General features: G+C 40.0%; 1 protein-coding gene across 1 annotated transcript; it reads left to right on the forward strand.

Moving 5' to 3' along the window:
- Nucleotides 1–409: 409 nt before the first annotated feature.
- Nucleotides 410–10,706, forward strand: LOC130870118 (binder of sperm protein homolog 1-like). Its single transcript, XM_057762703.1, has 5 exons — nt 410–555; nt 4,682–4,702; nt 6,614–6,643; nt 8,556–8,687; nt 9,533–10,706. Exons 1-5 carry the CDS (start codon nt 483–485, stop codon nt 9,673–9,675), a joined length of 399 nt encoding a protein of 132 aa, XP_057618686.1. The 5' UTR covers nt 410–482; the 3' UTR covers nt 9,676–10,706.
- Nucleotides 10,707–11,981: the final 1,275 nt, after the last annotated feature.

Raw genomic sequence — 11,981 nt, forward strand, 5'->3', positions numbered from 1 at the left:
ATGAAGGAAGAAAAGTAGAGGGGAAGACGGAGAATACAGTGAGCAGCCGAGGGAGGCTAAGGATGAGCGTGAAGAGGGGGGAGGGGTTGGGGAAGATGGGGAGAAGAGTAGAGGCAGTCAAGGGATTAGGGAGAGAAGGTGGTAGAAGACTAGCCAATGTGGAGTTAGAGATGGAATTAGCTGGGCAGATGATGAAAAAAGAGATGGGAATAGATGAAAAGGTGGAGAGAAATAAGAGATGGAGGAGGAAGAGAGAGATGAGGAGAGGGGGGAGATGGGAAGCCAAACGGACACTTACAGTAGAAAAGGATAGGAAAAATTAGCAGACTGAGTCTGGCTGTTCAGAGACGGTAAGAGTGGGAAGAAGAGGGAGGAGGGGAGAGATGACGGAACCAGGAAGAGGCAGAGGCTGTGACTGGATCCCAGGTCTGCAAGATCTTTAGAGTAAGCCAGGTTTATTAAGCACTTTCTGAAGGAGAAACATGGTCCAGCCCTTGGGTATCCTATTGGTTTCCATCTGCCTGCTTCACAGTCTGTTCAGTCTTCAAGAGGAAGGTGAGGCGTGGGAGTGAGTGTGGCTGGGGGCGAGTTTTTGATGAAGTAGCTGCATACTTCAATACCATGTGTAACAAATTCTGAGATGTCCCGTATGGGAGAGGCCACCCTGATTTTGTGTGTCTTGATAAATAAAAGGGCAAGTTCTTTATTGCTCAGTTTTTTTAAAGTATAAAAAACATGATCTGTCCAAAAGTCTCAAAACTAGCAAGACTAAACTAACAAGGGAGAAAGCCAGAAATCATGTTACAGAGCAAGTTTTCTTTTTCATGTTTTAAATGCCTACAGAAGGAGAAAAATGAGACTTAATTATGTAAAACCTATTTTATTTCATTATCCAAGTTGTGTTGTCTTGAGTGACTCTGAAAAAGCTATTTACAGAGGAACTTTATTCTGATCCATGTCTTAGTATTGCGAGGATTGTGAAGAACTGTGCATTCTGATTTTTATGGAGTGGCTGAGAGCACATGCTCATTTAAGTACTCCTCGGATGGTTTAAAATAGCTAAAAGCCAAAATGGATAAGTGTTTAAAAATGAAAGAGAAAAGAGGAAGAAGAGATTCTTATTGTGCGACCACTTCTCCATTAGCTGGAATTCCTATTTTATGATCATTGGAAGATAACACCTTTTGTCTTAACTGTGTGTCTTTATTTAAAAATTAAATGTTTATTTGTGTATGTGCATGCACACTATGCATGTGCAAGTCAAAGGACAACTTGTAGGAGTCTGTTTCCTCCCTCCACCATATGGATTCCAGGGATCAAACACAGGTCATCAGGCTTTGGCAGCAAGCACCTTTTTCCTCTGGGACACCTTGCCGGCCCAGGTCTCTCTTTTACCATTTACACTATACACAGTACATGTCTAGAAAACTGATAAGATGTTCCTAAGACCTCTCCACACTCACTGTCTGGCCTCTGAAGGGGCTAACATCTTATCACTACGTGTGTTATTATTATATCACTGCTATTTAGATTGAGATCCCATGCATCCTGGTCATGTTAGCCTCTACTTAGAATGATGTAAGACTGCTTTAGTTTTGGTCATCCATCTGTTGCTTATTCATGTTCCTCTTTTAGACAGTTCACAAACATTTGCTTCCTAGAATTACACAGGGCCCCATCAATGCCTTTTTGTCCAAAAATGAGCGTTTTTACCTCTGTGAATATACATGCACCATGTGCATTCCTGGTGACCATGGAGGGTTGAAGAGATGCCCTGGAACTGGAGTTACAGGTGGTTATGAGTTGACATGTGGCTCCTGGGAAATGAACCCAAGTTTTCTCTCTGCAAGAGCAGCAAGTACTCTTCACCACTGACATATCTCTCCAGTTGTCACCTCAGTTTTGTTTTACACTGTGTGTGTGTGTGTGTGTGTAGCTTATCCCAGTGCCTATGAGGTAGGTGGTCAGAGGGCAGCTTGTGAGAGCAGAGTCTCCCCTTTCACTATGTGGGTTCTAGGGATCTAACTCAGATCCTTAGACTTGTCTTGGTGGTAAGCACCTTTACCTGCTAAGTGACTATGAGGCTTCTGTCTGAGCCCCTGAAGTGCATACTGAAAACTTGTGATGTTGCTCATGGTAGTCAGTGTGGGCTGTAATGATCATGTTTCCACCACAGTCAGTCTGAAGATGATAGAATGTCATCAGAAGTTAGAGATGTTCTGCTTTCAGAGAAATCAAACAATGCAAAAGATTAAGTTTGAGCATTGTGGCAGTGATAGGTTGGTAGGCTTTAGGGTGAAAAAAATGAATGTCACAGATATCTTCAGTCAATGATTGAACAGGCACGTGGGAAGGCGGAAGACACAGGCCTTGAACAGTACATGCTGAAACTATTTATGATCATGGCCTGGAGAAGGAAAATTGACTGAGTTGGAAACATTTCACAGAGGGCTGGTTTGAGTGATCTTATTCCAGAGTTGAAATTATTATCATTTGGGGAACAAAATATAGAATCAAAAGCTAGCAAATGGTAACCTCATTTGCTTTCTATTTATTCTATTTTTATTAATTTTTTATTGTTTTAAGAATTTTATACATATACACACATAATAAAATATGATTATATATATACCCTTATTTCCCCCTTCAATTTCCTCCAACATGACCCATCCTCAACCTTTTAAAAAAATATAGCCCATTAAGTCTAGTTAATGGCACCCAAGAATGCATGAGTGTGGCTGTCCACTGAGGCATGACAATCCTATCAGTAGCCACACCCCCAAGAGCTTGTAAATGCCAACAGCTTTCCAGTAAGGCATGGGCCTGGAGAGATCATCTCCCCCATTTATGCTGGAACTTTGGCTCTATTGATCTTGTGCAAGATAATCATAGCTGTCATGAGTTCATGAGTGTGCCAGTCATGCCATGTCTAAAGGGCAGAATTTCACAACACCTCTTCCCACACTTTGGCTCTTATGTTGTTTTCTGCTCCCTCTTCTGCACCATTCCCTAAGCCCTAGGGAGAGGGACTTGATATGAATGTCCCATTCAGGGCCGAGCACTCGGTATCCTATGTTTTCTTGTCTTAACCCTTTTATTGCTTATATTTGGATGTTAATCATAGGGAACGCCCCCAAAATTACTCTTCCTAAAGGCATTTCTCTTTTTAATTTCTGTAACTTTGGATTGCCTTATAGTGGAGTTGGTTGGTAGGTAATGGGTCACATGTGGAAGTTGTGTTGTATTTATTTTTGTGTTGCTTTGTCATGTTTTACATGCTTGCTACAGTGGGTTGGTTTTCACTTCTCTCAAGTCTGTTGGGATGTTCTGTTTTCTCTCATTCTTATTAAAGGAATATCTACAGGAGGTTGGTGAAGACAGTATTGATTATCAAATGGATAATTGAAGTTATCCCATTTTGGCTATGTGCCAACAGAACCAAGGGTAAAGCTGGATACTCAGCACCAAGTTGATTAGGTGAGGTCAAAATGTCAGTCACCCCTTGGGTTCTATGAATCTTCTGGAGTCAGAATACCAACTTTAGGTCCAGTCAAATCTATCTATTAATGGAAGGCTGTGGTTACAGCCATGGGCACAGATAAACTTCTGGGCCCTGGGCTGTGTAGAGTCCAGATTCTGCAGCAATATTTGGAACATCAGGAATAGGAAGACAACTCATACAATGACCTGGGAAACCAAAACTCCATTATTTTTCTAAAATACAGTATTTTTATTGATTATTTGGAAATTTTACGTAAGGCACCCTGATGACATTCACTTCCAAATCCTACCAGGACACCCCTCCCCAACCTTATAACCTCCTTCAAAACCAAACAAGAAGCAGAAAAAATAAAGAAGAAAAAAATATCAAGTCTAATTTGTGTTGCCAGTATATTCACTGGAGCATGGTCAAATCTTTAGTAGTCATCTCCTTAAGAAATACTGAGTCCTTTCCCACCCCAACACCTACCAGAAGCCATCAACTGCAAAGAGCTACACTTCAGCATCCCTTTCACAATTTTCAAGTGTTCTCTTCAAAGGCTAGACCAGAAGGTCTAGTCTAGACTGTTTCTCCTTTGAGGAGGGTGGAGGAGTAGAGGAGAGGGATTGTCACCGAAGCCTTCTATGCCTCTCATTTCAACTGTGAGCCTCCAGTCACCTATACCACAGCAAAAAGCTTCTTTGCCCCTTATAGTAAGCGGCAGCCTGGATCATAGCCTTACACATGGTTTCTGGCTACAGCACAGCCATAGACATCCACATAGATTCAGGGGACAACACAAACCATGGACATCCTCATGGCTTTTAGTGATAACATGGGCTACAAACATCAACACGGCCCTCCGTTTCTGAATGCGTGGTCATTGACACCAACATGATACCCGATGGCAGCATGGACCATAGACGTTAGCATGGTTTTCGGTGGTATCACAGTTCATGGACATCAACATAGCCTCCAGTAGCTGCACAGTCCCTGGACATTAGCATAGCTTCAGGCAGCCTAGGCAGTCAAAGCTCATCTCTGCACTGACCTCTAAGACTAGATCCCAAGTCTTTTCTCCTGTTTAAACAATGATCTTTAAACTATATTTTTCACAACAACTGAATTTGGTGAGATTTTTTTTCATTTTAAGTGTTAAATTTATTGAAATAAATATTTGTTCCCAATTGTGTCTTTCAGATTATTATGCACCAACTATGGGTGAGTTTGCTTCAAAACCTTTTATTAGAAGTTGTGAAAAATATGTGACAAGTCCATATTTTTAAAAGATGAAATACTACTGTATGTATATATACAAGGCAAAGTAAATTCCTTTAAAAAATAGTTGAGGAGTTTGTATGGCTTGAGCTTGTGTGGGTCCTGTATATGTTGTCAAAGTTGTTGTGAATTCAAACGTGCGACCATCCTGCTGTGTCTGGGAAACACTGTTTCCCTAAATTCATCCACTGTACTTTCTCTGACAATATTTCTACTCCCTCATTCATGATGATCCCTGAGCCTGGGGAGGAAGAAGTGTGGTGTAGATGTCCCATTTAAGGTTGAAAATCCTACAGTGTCTTGTTCTCTGCATGTTGACAAGTTGTGGGTGTCTGTTAAATGCCAGTATAACAAAAAAAAAAGCTTCTCTGAGGAAGACTGAAGTCTATGAGTGTAGTGATAAGTTATTAGGAGTGGTGGGCAGGAAGTCCCACCCTTCACTGAGGAGCTATTGCTACTTGATAGCTTCTGGAGAAAAAGAGTTACTTCTCTTCAAGGAGGTTGACTCAGGTAAGTTGCCCACACTCCAATGGATGTCTACACACCCAATAGCACATAGGGAAAAACTTGGGTAGGTATGGAATGGGGGTGTGAATCCGGAAGGAGCTTCTATATGGAGTGAATATGATCAAAATATAATGTATGAGATTAATAAAAATATTAAAAATAAAAAATAGAAAGAACAATGATTTTTTCACTATTTTTAAGTGATTAAATATGTCATTATGAACACATCAAACTGTTATTTTCTTTTCTCAAAGACTGACTACTTAAGAAAATATTGAAGCAGAACTTTCTTGTGTCTCTTCATATGGTTATTTTTGATAACAGCTGAACGTACTATAAGGCATGTTTTTCTTGAAAATTCCCTTACTGACTTTAATTTACTATTTCTAAGAAGAAGTATTTTACTTTTAATTGTATGTGCGCGCGTGTGCGCATGTGTGTGTGTGTCTGCTGGTACCCACAGAAGCCTTGATTTGGTCCTACATGCTCTTTGACTGTTGCAACCTATCTACCCCTCTTCCATGATGTTCCCTGAGCCCCAGGGGTAGTGCGTGTGATATGGATGTTCTATTCGTGGCTGAACACTCCATAAATACCTATTCTCTGCACTTTGACCCGTTGTGTTTTTCCGAGTTAACTGCTGTGAATGGCATTCTTAATTGGAGTACTACTCCAACTAAACCTTAGAAATATGGGATTATTTATTGCCAACAATACTAGTTAACTTGACTGGAGAGGGGACTTCTAATTTATTTGATATTATGAAAGAGAAATAACATATAAGCCTATATAAAATAATAGGCTACTTGAAAAGTTGGTAAAAAATTTTAGAATCTGTCTTTGTGACTGATATAAAATAAATATATTGTAAACACATTTTCTGGACAATTAATCTTAATAGCCAGTCAGACACTGATAAGAGAGAAGGTACTCTCTTTTACACTGATGATGAAATGTATTTTGAATTTAAGTCATTAAGAGATGTATAGGATTAGGAGAGAGTCTGCCTAGAATCCCCCAGTGAGGGGTTAGGGGTGTGGCTCAGTTGGTAGATCACCTGCCTGGAGTCTCCCAGTAAGGGACTGGGAGCATGGCTTATTGCTTTCCCAGTGTGCACAGGCCCGGGTTCAGTTCTTAGGAATGAAAAATATGTAGAATTTCAATAAGTAAATCATTTAGGTGGATAGAACTGGGTCTGAAAAACAGTACATGTATGTTTTCCCCAACATACCCTCATGCCAATGTTGCTTTTCCTTAGCCTAACATAGCTATTAATGTCATTTGCTACAAGAGTCTATTTTAAAGCCTAAGATTGAAATGAACTTTACTTAAATTTTTGTCTCTCAGATTCTGTCATTAGAAAGCCAGAGATAGAAGGTAAGTTGATCAGAAAATTTTTGTTATTAATATATGTTCTTTCTCTTAGAATTTTTATCTTTATTTTTATTTTATGTGTATGGGTGTTTTACCTGTCTGTATGTCCGTCTGTTCACTATATGCATGTCTAGTGCATGAGCAGGCCAAAAGAGAGCATCAAATCCCCTGGAATTGAAGTTACGAATGATTGTAAGCAGCCATGTGGGTGCTGGTTAACTGGACCCAGGTCCTCTGGAAGAGCAGCCAGTGCTCTTAACCACTAAACCACAATCCAGTGCCTCTGTGTTCTCTTCTGATCCCATAAAATGGGAACATTGATGATTCTTCTTCTAGTAAAATTTTCCCCCGTTTTTTCATAAAACATCATGTATGACCCTTGTAAACAGATAAAACACGAACTATGACACCATGATGTCTTACCAACACTAAAAATGCATACTTTTAAACTTCTACCATTTTCATAGAGAATCCCCGATTTTAAAATTTATATAAAAACCAACCAATAATAATTCGGAATATTGTGAACAAAACAGTGATGAGATAGAAAAACACTTTATTTTATAATCAACTGTCTAACCATAGTATAGATGTTTCAATATAAAAACACGGCATCAACCTAGGCAGAGTCAAATAAGTAATGTGTTTTTAAACATGTAGAATCCAGGAATTTCTCATTTTTTTTCCACAATGGCATTCATAGTTCTGATTGTGGCTTTGATCTCAGAGGTCAGGGATTTGGAGGAAAAGCTCATCTTTTTTAAGAGTTACTTTCAGTTTTTGGTTATGTATGTGCCTGTGTCTCTATTTTGGTGTGTTCATGGGAGTGCAAGAACCTATGCAGGCCAGAGGTATAGGCATTTCCCTGGAGCTTGAGTTACAGGAATTTTGTGAGTTGCCTCAGGGGGCTGCTGGGGATTGAACATGGATCTTCTTGTGTATGTGCTCTTAACCACTGAGCCATCTCTTCAGTCCTGGTAGGACTCTGTTGTAATAAGAGCGGCAGGGCTGCGTCCCCGGCACCCGGCCGCCCGCATGGCTAGCTTATGCCCCGAAATAATTACATGGAAACTGTATTCTTTTAAACACTGCCTGGCCCATTAGTTCCGGCCTCTTATTGGCTAGCTCTTACATATTGATCTAACCCATTTCTAATATTCTGTGTAGTACCACGAGCTGGCTTACCAGGGAGGATCTTAACCTGCGTCTGTCTGGAGTGGGAGAATCATGGCGACTCCTGACTCGGCTTCTTTCTCCCAGCATTCTGTTCTGTCTACTCCACCCACCTAATTTTCTGTCCTATTAAAGGGGCCAAGGCAGTTTCTTTATTACTTAACCAATGAAACAACAGATAGAAAGATGACCCACCTCCATCAGGACTCACTTAATAGTTTTAAAATAGAATAGTTTTAAAAAAATATCAAAATATATTATATAGAATAGTTTCTATTAATAGAATAGTTTATACTTATTCTTCAGCAATTTCACATATGTAAACAATGCATTTTGACCATGTCCATCTCTAAGACCCTGTTCCAATCCCCTAATGTCTCTAACACCCCTTCCTCCTTTCATGTCCTCTCCGTTTTTTCCTGTTTTGGCAACTCTCTGAGTACAATTAGTGATGCAGGCTCGAATGTTGACTCATCTTGTTGGTTTGATCTTAGGCAGGTCCCCACAGCTGCAGTGAGATCATGAGAGTGATGGTCATGCTATGTCTAGAAGATCCTATGTCTCCGATCCCCTTCCTATCCTCCTGCCCTTACATTCTTCCCACTCCCTTTCTGAGATGTTCTCTGATTCTTGTGTGTGTATTTGTGTGGTAGGCCGATACAGAGGTCTCATTTAGTTAATTAAAAAAAATACTACCAACACACTCAGGAACGATGGATAAAGGATTTTTGTTTTCTTTTAGATGGTGAATGTGTCTTTCCATTCTGGTATAGAAATGAAATATTCTATGACTGTGTCACTTTCAATGCAAAACACAAGTGGTGTTCTTTGAACAAGACTTTTCAAGGTTACTGGAAGTACTGTTCTCTCTCAGGTGAGAGTCTTGACTCTAAACTCCACAGGTGAGAGTGTCATCCCTTGTACTGGGAATAATTTCATGTGATAGTCAAGAACTCAGAATCCAGAGCAAATTCTGAAGTGGAAATAAGAGATACATAACTTATTTGGTGGTGTCATGTATGAATGCATATGCTATATGTGTTAGTATGTGTGGCTGTGTAATTGTGAGTATGTGGAGGCCAATGTCATGTGTCTCCTTCTATTACTCTCTACTTTATTATTATTAATCTTTTTTGAGACAGGGTCTCTCATGAAATCTGGGGCTCACTAATTTGTTAAAACTACCTGGTCAGGAAGTCCAGGGGATCCACCTGTCTCTAACTTCACACTGTTGAGATTAGAGGCATGTAATACTATGCTTGGTTTTTTATTTGAGTCCTGGGGATCTGAACTTGGGTCCTCATGCTTGCACAGTGAAGACTTAATTTGCTGAGATGTCTTACCAGTCCCTGGGATGCATAATTTCTGATATCATCAAAATCACATATAATCAAAGATGTATTAGAAATGTTTTGACTCCATCATCCTTTAAGAAAACTACTAGTAGAACATAAAAGGAGAAGAGGATTCTTAAGTTATTGGTGTACTATGGGAGAGCAGCTTGTGTAGAATTGTGTGTGTGTGTATGTATGTATGTATGAATGTCTGTATATGTGTGTATATATGTACGTATGTCTACATATGGGTGGTATATGTCGGTATGTGTGTATGTCTGTATATGTTTGTGTGTGTGTGCGTGCATGTGTGTCTGTGTCTGTCTGTGTGTATTTGCTGCAAAGAAGAAAGTATTTCTCTTCTCAATGACTCTTTCTCTTACAGACTATGCTCAATGTGCCTTTCCCTTCTGGTTCAGACGCATGATCTACTGGGATTGCACAGAGGATGGGGAGGTGTTTGGAAAAAAGTGGTGTTCACTCACTCCAAATTTCAACAAAGACCACATTTGGAAATATTGTATATAATGGTGAGATTGACCAGATGAAGATGAGGAGGAGGAGGAAGAGGAAGAGGAGAACTGGGGAGAAATACTGAGTTTCCTTGGAGAGTATCCATCTTTCTTTTGGCCAGGAGAGGAAGAGGTGGAATTTTGATTTCAAGATTTTGTTCAAATTTAAATTTTCTTTTTCTAAGATGTGAGATGATGATGCTCTGACTGGAGATGACTTTAGGTTTAAATGATGGATTATGGTATTTCATGGAGAGTTATTGTTTAGCTTCCACATTTTATTTGCTATGTATATAAAATGAAGCTCTTAAAAAATACCATGTCAGGTAGAAGCAACCTATCAGTGTCGTTTCTTTATTGTCTTAGTCACACTGTTCAGATGGGGCTGTTGTTAATAGAGGAGGTGATGCATGTGTAGAACAAAGAGAACATGAGAAATCTACATAACTTCTGCTTGATTTTGCTTTGATGATGAAAATGTTCCAATTAAGTCAAGTAAATGTTCATTGCTGAAGAAAGTCCAAATTTGAGAACACAGTTCATGCACTGTTTCATGTCCACTTTGTTTTATATCTGAACCAACTTATCTCATGATCCATCCTTCCCAGTCCCACCATTTGTAACTGACAGCGAAGAATTCCTCCACAAATGCCTTATTTTTTCACTCAAAAGAGGGAGAGAAAACCCCCAAACCTACCCTAACAGATGAGAAGAATTTTGCTGTGGAAACACCACAGCAACATTGACAAAGCAGCTTTGGAATACTCTGCTGAGAAGCAAAAGCTTCCTAAATTGTCTTCCTAAATTGGAAGACAGCTGAACATAATTTAGTGGATTTTAAATAGAAGATACTGAGGAATTATCAACACTAGACAATAGGGGCTGTACCTGGCACCATGTGGATGGGTGGGTATTGCACTTATCTCCTTCTTCATCCAGAACATGAAAGAGCCTGTGTAAACCTTAACCTCCATGAACTTGGTTCTGTAGGTACCAAGATGATGGGAATAGCTGCAGTGATCTTGTTAGCAGGATCACATGAAACCTGGTTAGATGGAGGGTTGACAGGATGTAGGGCCCCCTATTCAGTGGCCCCCATCTTAGAACCCAGGCAGCAATCTTTATGCCTTTCTGGGCCTTTGACTCTTTTTGGCTACCAGGTGATCTCAACAGACATCAGTACCCATTTAGTTCCTGAAAGGAGAAAGCTAAAGATCTGAGTCTTAGAGGTCGGTGTCTGTGTCCTTTCTTACCCAGGCTGCAAAGCCAGCAGTTCTTGGGCACTGGAAAGGTTTCTGGTCTAGAGCTGGACATAAGAGTTAATGTGAGAACACAGTACAAAATGGAAGCCTGGGTTTCCATTACCCAGCTTTTTATGCCTTAAATAGGTTCACACAGAGCCACCCCACTCAATGACTGCCTTTTGCGATGCTCATAGCTTTTCAAAAAAAAAAAAAGATAATGTCTTGGTATATAAGCAAGGTTTGCATTAAAATGTTGAGTTTCTTACCATAGCCTCCCAAGTTCTGCGATTACAGGCCCTTACCTTCATGTCTGCTGCAATATTAGAGCATTTGAAGATCACATTTTAGGGGCTGATGAGATGGTTGTATGGGTAAATTCACTTACCACCAAGCCTAGTCTGATGACCCCTTTGATCCCTAGAATCCACATGATGGAAGGAGGAAACAGTCACCTGCAAGTTGTCCCTTGATCCCTGCTTTCTTCCACAATTGAAGATAAATGTAATTAAAAATTAAAGATCACACTGTAAAGGGGATCATGCTTTCCAGTAGTGATGATGATTTTCTCTTGGCATGGCATGACCAAATAAGAACCAGATCTTCAATTTATCGTGACTTTGTGTAATTGTAATTGATTATGTACAAATGTAAATCCATAATGAAAGACCCCCCAAAATCTGACTTTTTAAAGGTCAATACCATGCTAGTCATTCACTGTAAGGTAAAGAAAACTTTGATTTTATAAAGGCTTGGCAAAGTGGAGATGCAGAACTTGCTGAAGAGTGGAATTGATGTAGCAGCACTATTAGGTTTGTGCAGGGAGCTCATTTGATGAAGTACTTGCCTAGCATACACAAGCCCTGTGCTTCATCCCTGGTACCTCATAAACCAAGCATGGTGTCACAATCCTGTAAACCCAGAATTTGGGAAGTGGAGTCAAGATGATCAGAAGTTTAAGGTAATTCTTGTGGGTTTGAGGCCAGAGTGGGCTACATGAGTCCCTGTCTCAAACAAACAATCACACAAACAAGAACCCCTCCAACCCTCCCAAAACCAAATTGTCAGTAATACTCAAATT

This window comes from Chionomys nivalis, chromosome 2 (genome assembly GCF_950005125.1).
Source record: "Chionomys nivalis chromosome 2, mChiNiv1.1, whole genome shotgun sequence".
In the NCBI taxonomy this organism is placed as follows: Eukaryota; Metazoa; Chordata; class Mammalia; order Rodentia; family Cricetidae; genus Chionomys; species Chionomys nivalis.